Source organism: Giraffa tippelskirchi, chromosome 3 (genome assembly GCF_054371585.1).
Source record: "Giraffa tippelskirchi isolate mGirTip1 chromosome 3, T2T-mGirTip1v1.2.pri, whole genome shotgun sequence".
NCBI lineage: Eukaryota > Metazoa > Chordata > Mammalia > Artiodactyla > Giraffidae > Giraffa > Giraffa tippelskirchi.
In genome coordinates this window covers 13456384-13473830 of record NC_137277.1, presented here as the reverse complement: position 1 = coordinate 13473830, position 17447 = coordinate 13456384, and the positions used below count along the sequence as shown (strand labels likewise).

At 44.9% G+C, this 17447-nt stretch overlaps 1 protein-coding gene across 5 annotated transcripts in view; it reads right to left on the bottom strand.

The window, feature by feature from the left end:
• Positions 1-237: 237 nt before the first annotated feature.
• The window catches only part of ITGB3 (integrin subunit beta 3), a 62026-nt gene continuing 44816 nt past the window's right edge, over positions 238-17447 (bottom strand). For all 5 annotated transcript variants that reach the window (XM_081576624.1, XM_081576626.1, XM_081576625.1 and 2 more), the window contains 5 exons: positions 14836-15058; positions 13460-13560; positions 11065-11184; positions 4811-4977; positions 238-3321 (listed from right to left, as the gene is read on the bottom strand). In XM_081576624.1, the coding sequence (XP_081432750.1) occupies positions 3256-3321; positions 4811-4977; positions 11065-11184; positions 13460-13560; positions 14836-15058 (677 nt within the window). In that variant the 3' untranslated portion in view covers positions 238-3255. The remainder of the gene's footprint in view (positions 3322-4810; positions 4978-11064; positions 11185-13459; positions 13561-14835; positions 15059-17447) is intronic.

Here is a 17447-nt window from a genome sequence, read left to right as displayed (position 1 = left end):
CCCCAAAATCAAAAAACTCTCTTAGACCAGTAAAAACCTACTCATTTTGAAAATGTGATTCAAGTCTAAACAAAAGCTCTAAATTCCAAAATTTACTTCAGTTCCTGGAGTCCTCATCATTCTGTTACATTTGGAAACATGTTTGCTCTAAAATAATCATTTGTGAGGCAGTGTCTATTCACCCAAAGGAAACAGGAATAGCAGCACAGGAAGCGCTGGGGAGCCTTAGGCCAGTTCTTTTTGGAAAGCACATTTAATTCACTGTTGCACAACTCAAACAGAGGAGGTGGTTAGGAAGTCAGGAAGGCATTTAGGTCAACCAGGAATACTTAATAAAGAGAAATATCTTGAAATCATGGATGGTCTAGGAATATCTGAGAGATAAAGAACTTGATTCCTTAGGTGACAACTTGTCAGGAATGTTCAAAGTTTCCCATTTTTGTCCCAGACCCTGAGGTTGAACGTAAAATATCTCCAAAAGAGCTCAGCACAGATAACTTCTTTGGGCTGTGTTTTCTGATGCTAAAATACTATTTAGGGGTTCACCCTACATGACGCCAAAACTGACTGCTATTTGCTAGCTCATGAACACAGCTATGGTTTCTCCCCACATACAAACATACTGATCTTCAAAGCCTGTAAGCCTCATTCCAGAAGCTCAGACAAGATTCCTACTAATTTTTTCCTCCTTAGGATACAGTTTCCTCCTCCTTTAGTACTGTTTCTTCATATAAACCAGCTTATCTAAAGAAAATGACTGCTACTTCAATGGAGTCTTTTCTCAGTAACCAACAGTTAGAATTAGATTCTAAACTTCCTGGATTTATAATCATCTCTTCCCATTTATCTCTCTACAACATTACCATTCCCTATGGGAAAGAGTAATCCATGAGTGACACCGGGCTCAGATATCTGCCCCATTCCTAATCCCAAGGTTTATTCTCAATGTTAACACATGGATACAGAACACACATTTCATCTAGTTCTTATGGATTCCTCTTCCCCAATACGTGGATTAAACCATGTGCAAAGTGAACAAAGAAATAATAACTAAGTGGAGTTTAAGTGCTACATCAGGAGACGTAACTGCTAACAAAAGTTGGAAAAGGGTGTTCTCAGAGAAGGTAGAATGAGGCTTTTTTCACTGAGAAAGGTGATATGAGATGCCACCTGCTCTTGCCAGAGCCAGAACTCCCAAATGAAAAAACAGTTTCAACATCCCACAGAATCTTGACTGCCTATTTGATGCCACAGTAAGTCCCAGCATTGTGGAATGTGGATACTGACAGAGACCTCCTAGATTGTCTAGGCCAAATCCATCATTTTTCAAACTAGAAAACTGAGCCCCAGGGAGAAGACTTGCCTTAATTAAGGTTAAAGCTCCTTAGCTGTAACACTGAGGTCAGGACCTAGATTTTCTGATCACCAGACCCCTGTTTTTATAGGCCCTTCCCTTTTTCACGGGGAGTGGTGGTGGTGGTTAATGTTGAACAAATGTAAACACCAATGGAGCAACTGCTTTTGCTAGGAAAGAAAAAAAAGCACAGCCCATTTTCTTCCTCCTCCTTGGGAGAGGTCCAGCATGTCCATGTGTCCAACCCTGCAGGCTCCCAGAATGAGAGAGCCCTTACAGACGCAGCAACAGGGTAGCGACTTCTTATGAATAATGCCAAGTGGGAGTGTCTGCACCCAGCCCAAGTTGGTGTGGCTTTTCATCCTTTTCTTCCTCATCATCAAATAAGATTAAAAATATAATGCAAGTGTGTTTATATATATGCTCCTTTAGATTCAGCAAGCCTCATCCTGATTTCAGGTGTCCCAATGAGAAAAACAAAATTCCACTTGTGGCCTCTCAAATTAAAGATTGAGTTCAAATGAGGTTGCCCAGCCCACAGGAGGATGGCCCACACGTGCCGATACACCTGGCCCATCCTTCCACCCTGGCACCTATGCCCAGCAGACTCAGAGACCCATGGGAATGATTCTTTCACAAGATACCCAAGAGGTAGATAAATGCAATCAGCCCCATGGGTGGGTGTAGCACACAGAAGCACAGAATTGGGTGTGTGGAGGTGCCTTGGAGATAGGACAGAAGGCCTGAAGGGTGAGGCCAGACCTCTGACTCTAACCATAGCACTCTCCCTAGAAGGAAAAGCCTTTGGTCATGAGAGAAATTCCCAGTATATGTGCGAGCATGCGTGCTTGGTCACTTCAGTCGTGTTTGACTCCATGACTCCGTGGACTGTAGGGTGCCAGGCTCCTCTGTCCATGGGATTCTCCAGGCAAGAATACTGGAGTGGATTGCCATGCCCTCCTCCAAGGGATCTTCCTGACTCAGGGATCGAACCCACGCCTTCTGCGTCTCCTGCATTGCAGGCAGATTCCATACCCGCTGAGCCACCTGAGAAGCCCCTCCCAGTACATAGCAAATGTCTATAGCAGTGAAAGGATGGGATGGGAGCCAAAGAGGTGATGCTGGCTAAGGGTGACACACAACTTCTAAAGGAACCTCTAGGGTGGAGCTGCCAATAAGGCAAATCTGAAGGGTTATGATCAGGAATGGGGGAGACCGGGCACCTTAACCCCAGGTCATGCATGTCCCCCCCACCACCACCAGCCTATCTCCCAAAAGATCGAAGACTAGACAGCAAGGACTTCCCTTAGTAGAGAACTATGCTGCGTTGAGGTGATGGCAAAGACAGGCAGGTCTGATGGTTCAGCTTTCCCCTAATGTCTCCCTCAGCCTGAGGGAAGGGACAGGAGACGGAGGCTCGAATGACACAACAAGGCCTCAAAACCCGGCAGCTCCCACCAGAGCTGCTGAGAGTCAGGCCCGAGAGCCAGAAATACACCGTAAACCAAGGTCTCTCTCTGGAACGAGAGTCCTCGGCCCTGCCCTCCTCTTCAAGAGACTGTCCTGAGAAGGAAAGCTGGCTTCCCACTGAGGTAATAAGGAACACCTGCTCAGCGATGTAGGTCACCCTCAGGTTAAGCAGGAAAACTCCCTGAAGGAAGGAGGCATTCTGAGGACAAAGACTGAGGAGCTTCGCTCATCTGGGACACAGGTTTTAAATTATACACTCCCCCACATGTATCACACTCACACATACACACACACACACAGACCCACATTCTTCTAACCCACCCCACTCCAAGCCTTCAATCCCGCCCCACAGGTACTGCCCCCTGTAAACATGACAGCAGAGACATCCACAATCCTGGACAGTCCAAGAGTGATCCTGGGATGACTGCTCGTTAAGTGCCCCGGTAGGTGATGTTGGTGAAGGTGGACGTGGCCTCTTTATACAGTGGATTGTTGGCCTGCAGAGAGAACAGAAAAGTGTCTTATAGCAAATTCCTCAATTCTTGCCTATCCTGGGGGTTTACTTGTTATCTGAGAAGTTTACCCACGCCACTCTTCTCTGAGATATACCATCGATGAACAGTGTGATGCTTGTAATCTCATACATTTGCTCTTACAGAGGGAATAGGTAGGAAATAAGAGAGAGAAAATGGCATGCCATCCTTCCACCATTCCTGAGGGGTTAAATTCAGCCCATCACTCTTGGGGATCCCAAAACCCTTCAAGATTAGCTTTTAGCCAATATCTCCTATTTTCCTCCTTCTCTTCTGAACTCTCTTTCTCCCTTTTGCCCCCCTTTTTTTCTTTGTTGGGACTGTGATAGGGGGCGCAGGCGGAGAAGATAGGTGTAGCAGGTGATGGTTGGAATACAGAGGACCACTTTTGCTCAAATGATTCTTAATCTGTATTCATCTTATCCCTCAAGCCTTGCCCACAAACTGTCACATTATCAGTAAAGAGACCCTCACTAGGTTTCCCAGATTATTTTCTAAAACAAAGTGACAAATCCCATTAAGTCTACTAGTCCTTAGTGGTAGGTAGCCTCAAGAAACACAACACATTCTCATGTGCCTCAGAGGGTCAGGATTTCTACACTGTCTGAACAGAAACAACTCAACTTCTTAGAAATCCTTGAGTTCAAAGGCCTGAGGTCACCATCAGATCGGAACAAACTTTCAACCTAACCTGGGATATTCAGCGAAGTCATTCACTTGGAAGTCCAGGAAAAAGTTAGAATGTGGAACATGAGCCAAAGGAGAGTAGTAAGCTTAAGTATATAGAAGTTTCTCAATTAAAAGCTTGTTTGATTAAATTCAATCAGGGTAAACTGCAGGGAGCATTCTTTAAAGAGGCTGATACAAAAAGTAATTCCTATCATAACCTAGTTCCCTCCCATAATCAAGGAAGCTGCTAAATTTCTCTATATTCAGTTTCTTTATCTATAAAGTGGGGATAATAATGTTATCTATCACATAGGGCTGTTACAGGAAGGAAATAAGTTAATACATAAAAAGCATTTAGGACAGTTTCTGGTATATGGTAAATCTTCAGTAAATGTTAGCTGTTATCATTTGTTTCTGTTTATGTTTAATGCTTTGGACTTCATCAGAATATAGTGGATTAATATATGTCCTCAATGTAGGATTCTCAAGTCTGTCTTATCTTACTCACTTGGAGAGTAAGTTTCCTTTTCCCTGCTTCCAGGGCAGAGCTGAGCCCTATCTGTGCTCAGTTGGTGCTCACCGATGTCATAGAGAAAGAATCAGATGGTTTCCAGGAAGCCTAATGACAATAGGACAGTTAGTCCATCTCCCAACTTCCAGAACAAAGGCTAACTGGGAAACTATGGTGCTGGCTGAACCTGGCCTACCCTAAATAAGTATCTACTACTTCCACTTCAGACTCTTGAACCAACAACTTAAGAAAATGCCCAGCCCAGCCTCTTACAGTGTCCCATTTGGCTCTGGCTCTCTCTTCTTCAAATTTAGCAAACTCCTTCCGGTCATGGATGGTGATGAGGAGCTTCCAGATGAGCAGAGTCGCAAGGCCGATGAGCAGAATGGCCCCCATCACGGATAGCAAGACCACCAGGATGTCAGGGCCCTTGGGACACTCTATCAGGAGAGAGCGCAGAGCAGGGTAGTTGGGAATGGAGTAGGAATCATTTAAATTGGTTACAAATAAGATCTTCTCGACAAAGGAATATAGTACTGGAGTGTTCTCCAAAGGAAACAGAACTTACAAAATAAGCCTATTAATTTTTAAGAGGAGGGGGGTAAAATCCTTAGAGCAGCAATCATCTGTCCTGAGTGGTTTAAATCAAAAGTCATTAGCTGGTCATCCACAAGCAGAGTCTAGCCTACTTGGTGAGAGTTCATTAAAAATATTCATTAAAAATTCATTAATTCATTAAAATATTCATTAAAAATTCGGTTTGGGGAGTTTCCTGGTGGTTCAATGGTGATTAAGGCTCCACGCTCCCAACGCAGGAGCCCAGATTCGATTCCCAACCAGGGAACTAGAGCCCACATGCTGCAACTAGGAATTCGCAAGCCGCAACTAAAGATCCCACAGGTTGCAACGAAGACCTGGCGCAGCCAAATAAAGAAAACGTTTGATTTCGCTGGCAACATTAATCCAGGAGATTCTTCCCCTAAAATTTCAGATTATTCTTCTCTTCAGAAAAAAAAAAAAAAGAAGTCAAAATATCTAGAAACACTGAACTTAGACTTTTATAGGGTTTCAAACAGCTAGGGCTGAGGAGTAGCTGCCCCTTTTAGTTGGAACACACTTTTTTTAGTTTGCCAGACTCCTCACCACTCTTTCCTTTCTGCACTAAACAGAGGCAAAGTGTGACTTGTCACTGAGTCTGTGCCCCTGTGGACTCTGGAGCCAGACTGCCTGGGAGTAAATCCTGGCTATGTGACCTTTGATAAATGATTTCACCTTTCTGGGTTTCTGTTTTCCGTTTCCCCATCTCTAACAGTAATAGCCCTGATTTCAAAAATGTATTATGAGTAATAGTTAAGGAATAATTAAGGACTTCTCTGGTGGTACGGTGGATAAGAATACACTTGCCAATGCAGGCAACATGAGTTTGATCCCAAGTCCAGGAAGATTCCACATGCCGTGGGCAACTAAAAAGTGCACGCACCACAACTACTGAGCCTGCATGCCCAGAGCCTGTGCTCAGCAAGAAGCCACCACAATGAAAAGCCCAAACACTAAAACTGGAGAGTAGCCCCCACTTGCTGCAACTGGAGAAAGCCCATGCACAGCAATGAAGACTCGCCCAGTGCAACCAAAATAAATAAATAAAACAAAAAATTTTTAAATCTTAAAAAAGGAATATATAAGTTAAATATATTTAAGGAACTCAGAACAGTGCCTGGCACAGAGTCAGTGCTCAATAAAAATCAGCTACTGTTATTACTGGTATCCCTGTTATCCAAAGCTATTTTCCCTAATTTATTTACCCAGCTCCTCCTTGAGTTTGAGCTGGGTGTTTGAGTTAGTTACCCTAGTTCAGCTATTTACAACCCCTGAGGGCGGGAACCTAATGACCTTTTTAAACATACTTTGAAACTAGGAGGTCTGCCAACCAAGACAATATTTTGGGTTTCTTCCCAAAATATTTAGTCATCTAAAATCCTCACCCTATTGAGAACCAACTTCCTGTTCAACTCCAGTCAACAACCAACATAAACAGAGGTATGACGTCAGCCCTCTGAGGGCCAAGCTGAATATGCTCTGAACAGCTCCATTTCCCATAAACCACAGACGTCTGATGAGTGACCTCACTCCAGTAACTTCTCAGGTGTTATATAATTAGGTGTTTGTATATCTGAGTATTGATGGGTCTAAAGAGATGTCACACCTACTTTCCACACTGTCTCCCACCTTCTTCTCTAAACATACACACTATGCTCACCACACATGACCCCAAAACAACCACCACCACAACCCAAGCTGGCTATTTCCTATCCCACCAAATTACAACCTGTCTATAATTAAAGGAATGTCTGGAAAGAGGCTATGAGGTCCCACTGTCTGAGTTCCCAGGGATGAAGGGTCCCAGTTCTTCTGGGAAAAGCAGTTATGAATTCTCTGGAAGACTGAGGTAGGGCTGACCCTCAGCCTCAAAGTGGAATCGCTTCAGTTTTACATGTCAGTATGGCCAAGACAGGCAGAAAGCCAGATCTTCAGGGGAAAAATTAAACCTGTTAACCATCTGTCCTAAAAGGGGTGGATGGCAGGTTTCTTGGAAACAGATGCAAGAACAGATGGTCTCTGAAGTGCCTTCCCAGCCACAGTGATGATGACCCATGATGGCTGATGATCTAAAGTCAGGAACGACTGGGGAAGGTTAGCAGAACTGACACACAAAAGTACAGGAAGTCCAGTTAAATTAGAATTTCAGATAAATCACAAATAACTTTTTAAGTATGTACCACATCTTGCATGGGACATATTGTATTTTTTTATAGAAGTATAATTACTTTACAATGTTGTGTTAGTTTCTGCTGTACAGCAAAGTGAAATCAGCTATATGTATACATATATCTCCTCCCTCTTGCCCTCCCTTCCACCCAACCCACATCTCACCCCTCTAGGTCATCACAGAGCACTGAGCTGAGCTCCCTGTGCTATAAAGCAGCTTCCTACTAGCTATCTATTTTATGCCTGGTAGTGTGTATATTAATATGTCAATCCTAGTCTCCCAATTCATCTCACCCTCACCCTCCCCCTCATGTCAACATGTCCATTCTCTATGTCTATATCTCTATTCCTGTCCTGGAAATAGGTTCATCTGTACCACTTTTCTAGATTCTACATATATGTGCTCATATACAATATTTGTTTTTCTCTTTCTGACTTACTTCACTCTGTATGACAGACTCTAGGTCCATCCATATCTCTACAAATGACCCAATTTCATTCCTTTTTGTGGCTGAGTAATATTCCATTTTACATATGTACCGTATCTTCTCCCTAAGAAAACTGTAATTCAAAAGGACACATGTACCCCAGTGCTCACTGCAGCACTATTTTCAATAGCCAGGACACGGAAACAACCTAAATGTCCAATGGCAGACATACCGTATTTTATCAGACAACCCTATCTGGAAGTGATGAGGGCCCAGCTCAAGGAGCTTATTCCCTGACCACTTGGCTAATGTCAAACTCTTTAGTGGTGCCCTCTTCACAGCCCCATAGTGGCTCAGCCCTTCAAAGAGAACATCTGCAAGGGCAAGAGTTAGGGAAGCAAATGAGAATAATCTCCCCCTAGACCGAGGGCCCCAGATGTTACCTTTTACTCAAAGCCAGAGTCCCTGAAAATGACTGGAGGCCAGGGTGAGAGGAGAGGCAGAACTTGGAATTCAAGGCAACAAGGTAAGAAACGTAGGTCTGGGGACCTATCTCCTAATGTGAAGGAAGAGCTATACTGACAGTAAGCCTAAAAAGTTACCCTCCACTCTGATAACTAGAGATGTGTCATCATCCCAGTTATCATCATCTTTGTTCCCCAAGACTCCGGGCAATAGATTTCAGTCTCAGAATACCAGGTCAAATGACTTTTGTCAGTGCTATAGCAGGAGCACCAGACAGATTGTTATAGCAAAGAGATGAGGTAATGTTAAACCCCAAAGCAAAAGCACACTGCACTTTTGAGATGAGAAAGGACAAAAGTACAGATAGTGTGGGTGTGGAAAATCCATTTAATGCATTAACACAGGTGGATGAGAAAATATGAAGAAGTCATGCTGAAACTAACCTACATCTGCTTCCCCAGAGGTAATGGGTTGGCCAAAAAGTTCGTTCGGATTTTTTCCATACCATCCTATGGGAAATCCTGAATGAATTTTTTGGCCAACCCAGTACATACCCAGACTCTTTCCTCTCCACTTCCCCATGTCAGTGTTCCCTTGAGTCACAAAATAAACTAAGGTGATGCCCTTTCTTTACCTTTCTTCTCCCTTATAAAGGATGAGAGCTCTGGAGAGACTGATAAACAATATCACAAATGGAGACCCCATGCTCTCCTCTACCATGGGAAGGACAACACCCCCAGTGACATAGATGCAGCCCTTTTCCCACTTTCAACCACTCCTGTCTTTAAGCAGCCAAAATTCTCTCAACAGATACTAAGATGTATATGAGTCTGCCTGTCTCCTGGGCATAATGCATCCTATTCATTCATTCAAAAACTGTGTATGAAGTATCTTCTCTGTAAATAACTGAGCCAGGTATAGGGATATTATAACAATAGATAAGACAGACACAATTCCTGTGTTCAAGGAACATATAGTCACCTGAAGAAGACACGAGATTAAAGAAGCAATTTTTCTCTTTGACTGAGGTTTGTGGGATCTTAGTTACCCAACCAGGGACCGAACCTGGGTCCTGGGCAGTGGAAGCACAGAGTTTTAACCACTGGACCACCAGAGAATTCCCTAAAGAAGCAATATAACAACTTAGCCAGTCTAAAGGGAAGCACAGCGACCCAATGCAAGGGGTGCGTGTTCGATGCCTGGTCCGGGAACCAAGATCCCACATGCTTGGTAGCTAAAAAAAACAAAACATAAAACAGAAGCAATATTGTAGCAAATTCAATAAAGACTTTCAAAATGGTCTACACCAAAAAAACTTAAAAAAAGAAAGGTGGGGGTGGGGAAGCACAGCTGCTCTGAGAATCAAAGATGTGTACCAAATCTAATCATCAGAATAGATGCTGGAGGAGGTCTGTGATGGCTCATCTGGGAAGTGGTATGCCTAAAACATCAGGGAATATATCGCAATTACCAGGAGCACTAACAAGGAACAGAGAGGCATTGGCTTGTAGAAGTAACACAGGGTTCAGAACTCTGGATTTTTTAACAAGGGAACATACATACAAAAGTTCAAGAACCACTGCCCTCAAGCAGGGACCAGCAAACAACAGCCCCAGTGAGCCAAATGCGGCTGGCCACCTGTTTTGGTAAACACAGTCAGATGCCTTCATTTGCATGTAGTCTATGGCTGCTTTCTTGCTACTGTGTCAGAGTTGAGTAGTCACCGCAGAGACCATCTGGTCCACAAACCCTAAAATATTTAACATCTGGCCCTTTACAGAAAAAGTTTGCTGGCCCCTGGTCTAAAGAATGATTTGAAGAAACTCCTACAGCTGTAAAGAATGTCAACTGACCAACTGATTTAGCTTCTGCCTTCAGAGATTGTTCCTTCATTCCAGAAAGTTCTAGCCCACCCCTCCCATCCCCCATGCCCACCATACCATAGCCCTTATCCCCTGCAGTGTCATGACTGCTTTACATGCCTCTCTCATCCATGGCCTGTGAGTACCACACCTGCCTTATTTACTATTACATCCCCAGCACCTAGCCCATGCCTGATGTATAATAAGTACTCAAAATACTGTCTAGTGATTGGGACTTCTCCAGCAGTCCAGTGGTTAAGACTCCACCTTCCAATGTAGGGGGCACAAGTTCGATCCCTGGTCAGGGAATTAAGATCCCACATGCTGAGTGGTGTGGTGAAAAAAAAGAAAGTCTAATGATTCATACCTTCATCTGCTGTTTAAGGGAAAGAAAGGAGATAAAGAAAATAAGGGGAAACAAGCAAATCTACTGCGCCGGATGGTGACAAACCTGTGGTGGGTGTGTGTATGACACAATGGGCTCTCCTGCCTCCAGAGGGTCCTGAGAGCAAGCATTAACTTTCCAGTGTTGGAGGCAGCCTCAAATCCTTCACCACATCACATGGTAAAGCTGGTAAGGTGAAGACCTCAAACCTCAGGCCTTCCTCTGAAGCAGCAAGCAGGTTGTTCCTGGCAACCATTTAACTCTTAGTAGAGCAGATGCCTTGTGCTGAAAAGTGCTAGAATTTAAATTCCTTACTTCTTCCTTACATTGTCACCTCAAAAAACACCAGGCTATCATCTGTTCCTTGATGAGCTCCACACCTACCCTCTTCCTCTCCTTACCCACCTTCTTATTCTTCTGTCTCCTCAATTAGCAGGGCATTTTCTTGCTAATGTCTGTATTTATATACCCCACACTCAGATGACCAGCCCTGACCTATCACTTGTAAGGTCAGGTTTCACCTGGATGTTCTGTTTAAGAGGGGTGATGGATGGAACTAACTGTCTAATATTGGTCTCACTCTCCCTTGGGGAAGGGTCGGGACCCTCAGGGTTCACTCACCTGGCTCTTCCACCACATACAAAATGGACTTTCCACTGAAGTCTTCGTAGTACTGGAATCTGACAACACAGTCATCCTCATTCTTGTAGGTACAATTCACAGCATCCTTGCCAGTGTCCTCTGGGAGAGGAGGAAAGATGGGAGAATGAAAAACAGGTCCATCCCTGAAAGATGGAGCCACCCCCAAATCCAGTCTTGAGACTTCTGGGTTAAGCATGTGACAGAAAACCCTACGTCTGACATTAGGCAATATGCTCGGAGATGGCCGTCGTGCCTGGCAGTTGCTTCTAGATGACTCTCACCGCTGTGTTAGCACTTTCTCTCACAAAGTACTTTTTGGTTCTTATTCCTTCCTCTGGAAGGGATATGACATAACAGTATTCCAGTCTGATTCAAAGCCTGGCTCTATCCACCCCCCAGCTGTGTGATCTTGGGTAAGTTACCTGATCTCATCGAATCTCTTTCTTCTTCTATAGCAGAAAAGATACCTTCACTCACAAGGATGGTTGAGAATCAAACAGCATAAACCACCTAACACACAGTGGTGTTCCCTTTCCTCTCTTTCCTTTCTCTGTTTGCTCAATGATTCCCAATCGTTTGTTTACTCAACCCTTACATTTCTTCTATTTCTGCTTCCTATCCAGTGTTCCTCCCCAGAGCCATCTCTTTTTCTCTGACTCTCATCATGTCTTGTTGGCTTCATCCCTTCCAATTTTAAAACCTGTTATTCTGACTGTGATACTATGGGTTACCCTCCACCAACTGCACCATGCCCTCCACCAGCTTTACGAGATGGATAAATATGACACAAGATGAGATTAAGCAAATGTACCAAGGTCACACAGCAAATAAGTGATGCAGCAGGACTAGGACATGAGTCTCAAAGCACATCCTACAGAGCCTTCAAATAAATCAGTGGTATTACAGGACAATGCAAAGAGTAAGGATTTCAGGATTTAGTTCCAACCTTAACTCACCATTAATTTGCTTTGTGAAAGTGACAACTTTCTTGAGATTCAATTTTCTTATCCTCAAAAATGAAGTTAACAATAGTACTAAGTTCTACTTTACTAGGTTGTTAGGAGAAGAATAAGATAATGTGCACAAAAAGATACTTTTGTCCTTTGTATAAGTTATAAAATTCCATACAAAGAAGCATTTATTTTTATGATTATTGTGGTGGAGGATGGGGGTATTTATCAACTAACTTGTGATACTCATCTGGGCTAGATGATAAAAATCTCTCCTGTCAGCAGCCTCTTCCATCTAAGCTAATCATAGCAAGCCTAGTCTCCTCCAGTGGAAAAACTGCCTCTTCAAACTCAATTCTCAAATCACTATTACTCCAGACCCACTTCAGACATTAGCCAAAGGATCCAGAGATATGACTCTTTCCCAAAGCACCCCCACCCTGAAGCTGGCTGGCTAGCTGTGTCTTCCTGTGGCTCTTACTGAACATGTGCTTCCTTCCTTCATGGGAGATCACTATCTCTCAGCATCACCCAATGTCTAACTGACCTAGATAACTAAATCAGATATGTGACAGCAGCAAAGAGCAACTCCTTTTAAGTCAAGATGAAGTACAAACCAGAATAATTGCAGGAGAGTTTTGTTCCTCAGTGTATTTCTGTCTTATGCCAGGAGGGGCTCCCAAGAGCCAAAAGGGCGTCAGGCTAATAATTTTGGCTCCAAATCCATAAAGGTGAAGGTTTCCCTTTATATCTGCAGAGCTGTATGCTGGACCTTGCTTAACACTCTAAAGTAAACGTGTGTTCAGTCGTTCGGTCGTGTCCCACTCTTTGTGGCCCCATGGACTGTAGCCCACCAGGCTCCTCTGTCCATGGAATTTTCCAGGCAAGAATACTGGAGTGAGTTGCCATTTCCTATTCCAGAGGATCTTCCCAACCCAGGAATCGAACCCATGTGTCTTGCATCTCCTGCATTGGCAGGCAGATTCTTTACTACTGAGCCACCTGGAAACCCCTTAGTAAATGCTTACTGGTCTACTAAACTAAGATTATCATGGGCAACTACTTCTTCACTCTGTGCCTCAGTTTCTTCACCTGTAAAATGGGGTACACTATCTTTCTTTCCTTGAAGTGGTAAAGCTAGGGTTGCTGGATTTATATATACTTTAAAAGTTCTTTGCAGGATTTTGCTGAGCCCATGGGCTCTAGGAAGTAAAAGGGGAGGGGACTGCTGAACAAATTAGCAGAGATGCAGAAAGAATCTCAGCAAAGCTAGTTTTTAGAAAGGACCTATCAGGCCTGCACAGTATACCTTTGAGGTAGGAATTACTCTTCCATTTTACAGATGAGAGTTGGATAGTTTCGGGGGTTAAACTGGAAAAACGTAGAACGTGGGTGTGCGTAACTCTATGGCTTGCTGAACTTACTAAGTTCCTTCACAGGCTCAATCTCATCACGACAGTAACGGTTGCAGGTATTTTCCTCGTTGAAGGCTCCCCGGTTAAACTTCTTACATTCCACACACTCCCTAAAAGAGAGGGGACACAGGGGTGAAGGCAGGGAAGGAAGAACCCTAAGTGTGCTACAGTCTGGCTCTGCCTGCCATATACCCAGAAAGCTGACCCCCCCAAAAAAACAGACACAGAAATAAAAACATTTGTAAGACAACCCTGGGGGATCCAGAAAATCACATCTGGAGTTCAGGGGTGGGACTGCCCTCCTAACTGATAGGTAAGGCTAGGTAGGCAGAGGCCTCCAGGAACTTTATTAAACTTCTTTATGTCCCATCCAAGACTGTGACAGGAGGGTGAACCCTATGCCACTTCTGGGAGCCCTAAAGTCAGGACCGGTCTCATAATTTGGGGGCCTGGCGCAAAACAAAAATGTCAGTCCCTTATTCAAAAATTAGTAGGGGGCTTCCCTGGTGGTCCAGTGGTTGGGAGTCTGCTGACAACGCAAGGGACACAGGTTCAATCCTTGGTCCGGGAAGAACCCACATAATACGAGGCAGCTAAGTCCTTGCGCCACAACAACTGAGCCCGCCTGCTGCAACTGCTGGAGCCTGTGCACCCTAGAGCCTGTGCTCTGAAACAAGAGAAGGCACTGCAATGAAAAGCCTGCACACCACAACTGAGGAGTAGTCCCTGCTCACCACAACTAGAGAAAGCCCTTGTGCAGCAATGAAGACCCAGTGCGGCCATAAATAAATAAATAATTTTTTTTTAATTAGGAAGAATTTCAAAACAGTGGTAGCAGAGCATTAAACAAAATGTGAGGCCCTTCTAAACACAGGGTGCTGTACAAATGTGCAGGCTGCACACCCATGAGTCCAGCCCGGCTAAAGCAGTAAGAGAAACAGTGGGGCCATGAACTTGGGTTGATGGGGCTTCCTCTGCCCCCAGATGAGTGATGTTTGTAGTGGTGAATGACTCCTGTTTCACACAGTAGCCTTCATAATTCCAGCCCCGCATCCTCCACAAAATCAGAACCTCAGCACTGGAACATTCCCCAGGAGTTATCTGGTTTAGCCTTCCTCCCAACTCAGGGATTCAGGATCCCGCCTAAACAAGAGGTTTCTCCAACTGCAGTCCAGCTGGTACCACTCTGTTCCCTTTACCCCTGGCTCTATCTCCAGCTTTCCCTCAAGTGTTCAATGGAAAGATGAAAGCTAGTCATTTGCTGCAACAGACTCCCCTCTCTCTAAAGCTCTGGTGAGTAAGAGACAGAACCTGCACAGTGTGGGGGACCCTCTCCCCCATCCCAGACACCCAACTCTCTCCAACTCACAGCTCAGCCCACTCACTTCTTAAAGGTGCAGGCATCAGGGCAGGTGGGACACTTCTCACAGGTGTCCCCATAGGAGCCACGCTGGATGCAGACACAGCTGCCGCACACGCACTCGCCCCGCCCACTGCACAGCAACCCGTTGCTGGACATGCAGGTATCTGTGCGTGTGGTACAGTTGCAGTAGTAGCCGGTCCAGTCGGAGTCACACAGGCAGTCCCCACAGCTGCACTGGCCATGGCCTGAAAACACACAGCCCAAGGGGGCAGACCAGTCAGTGAGGCCCCCACTCCAGGACAGTATTCGGGGCTTTACCCCTCATCACCCTCTTCACATCACCACACTTTTGCTTCCACACTGAGCCATTCACCATCTTCTACACTGTGCTCATAGCCTCACGCTTCTCTGCCTGCTGTTCCCTCTGCTTAGATGCCCTTTCATCCTGAGACCACTACCGAACTTCTACTCATCCTTTAAAGCCCAACTCAAATGTTCCTTCCCCTCTGTAACTTTTTCTGACCTCCCCAGGCCAAATCAACTGTCTGCCCATGTACTCTCCCAGTACTTATAGATACCTTTATTTCAACCCTGATGTTCAGCCCATTTGCTTGCTTATCTGTTTCTTTCTGGATTGTGAGCTCCCTGATGGGGGAGCACATATTATATTCATTTTTCCATCAACAGTGATTAGTATAAAATCTGATACACAGTAGGTGTACAACTAATGCAATTTCTTATTTATCTATTCAATCAACAAATATTTACTGAGCTCATACCACGTCTTGAGCACTGGGGACTCAACAGTGAATAAGACAGGCAAGATCCCTACTATCATAGATCTTACCTCCTCTAGTTAAATTCCTAGAGACACACAAACCTTCACCAACATATGCCCTTCATTGTATTATCATAGTTTGCAAAGAGCCATCAGCCTTACTAGGAAAGACTTATTTGCTTCCCTACCTGAGTATAGGAACAGGAAAGAGAGATGGGGTGAGGGTAGGGGTTAGACTGCTTAAATGCAGGCATTAACTCTCAACACTACATTCCCCTAATATTCATTTACCAAGGCTTTAAAACTTGGCTCCTAAATCCTGCAGAAAGGTGACTCATTCTCCAGGACTCTGAATCAGGAAGAAGTGGATGAATAATAAAAATCTGATTGTTAATCAGAGGAAAGGCAGGGAGCAAGGGGAAGTAACATGAATTGATCTGAAAACCAAGCCATTGTGAGCAGATGGGCCCCAAGGTAGTGGAGGAGAGGATGGTACACAGCCAGGCTCAAATAGCAATGAGCTGGCACAACCCCTGCTACCAGTGACCCAGTGGGTCTGATTAATATCTCTCGGCCACTATAGGTCCCTCTGGATGGTATCACCCACTAAAGGATGAGCGATACCAGCATAATCCTCTAGGAACCACACTGGCATTCAAGGCTCAGACACACCTTCACTGTGTGTGTCTGTTTCCCAAGAAGGATGGGAAACATAACCTCAATGACCCCAGCTGCCAAATATTGGGTTGGCCAAAAAGCTCACTGGGGTTTTTCCATATCATCTTATGGTAAAAACCCAAATGAACCTTCGGCCAACCTAATACATCTAGAGCAGCTGTCCCCAATCTTTTTGGCACCAGTTTCGTGGAAGACAATTTTTCCACAGGCTGGAGTAGAAGGATGGTTTCATGATGATCCAAGCCTGGTACACTTATTCTGCACTTTATTTCTAATATTATTACATCAGCTCCACCTGAGATCATCAGGCCTTAGATCCCGAAGATCGGGGACCCCTGATCTAGAGAGTAGAGATACTGGGCTGGTAGAAGGATGAAGAAAGAAGATAGACTGCATTTTGAGGTTGGGTTCCCTATAACTGTGACTTGTGAGGATTCTTGTCCCAGCGACTTCCTGGGGACACAAAAGAGAAGCAGGGAAATGACAGGACAGGGCAGGAGTCAAACAATGGCAGGGGGACTTCCCTGGTGGTCCAGTGGTTAAGATATCGCCTTCCAACGCAGGGAGAGCAGGTTCAATCTCCGGTTGGGGAGCTAAGATCCCACATGCCCCGTGGCCAAAAAACCAAAAGGCAATATTGTAACAAGGTCAATAAAGACTTTAAAAATGGTCCACATCAAAAAAAAAAAAAGCTGGCAGGAATGTGGTCTCAGCGTGACAACTCCCCTCAGCTTGATCCCAGGGCAGGCTGATGGGCATGACCAGCACCACAGCAACCTTGAAGCAAAGGGACTGGCCTTGTGTAACCCCTTGTCCACCAGTCATTAGCCAAGGTCTGAGGGCCATCCAGCTCTTGTCAGCTGAAAATAATTCTCCAGAGAAGGTACAGTTGTGAGGTATTCTCAGCAGCCCTACCAGTGGCAGGGGGATGGGTGGGCCGGCCAGCAGAGTGGGACCCCCACAGTGTCCACTACACCCAGCTTTTGACCATGCCTCTTGGATAAGGAGAAGTGGACACCACAGAGGCCTGGCAGTACTCGGAGGCCTCAGTCTCCTCAGAAACCCTTGTCTCATAGTGTTTCCTTTGTGAGGCTAAACAAAGTGATCTTTGAGAAGACGGCCCGCAGGCCAGCCCAGGAGTGAGGTTGGGAGTGGAACGCGGCAGGCCAGCGCCAGCA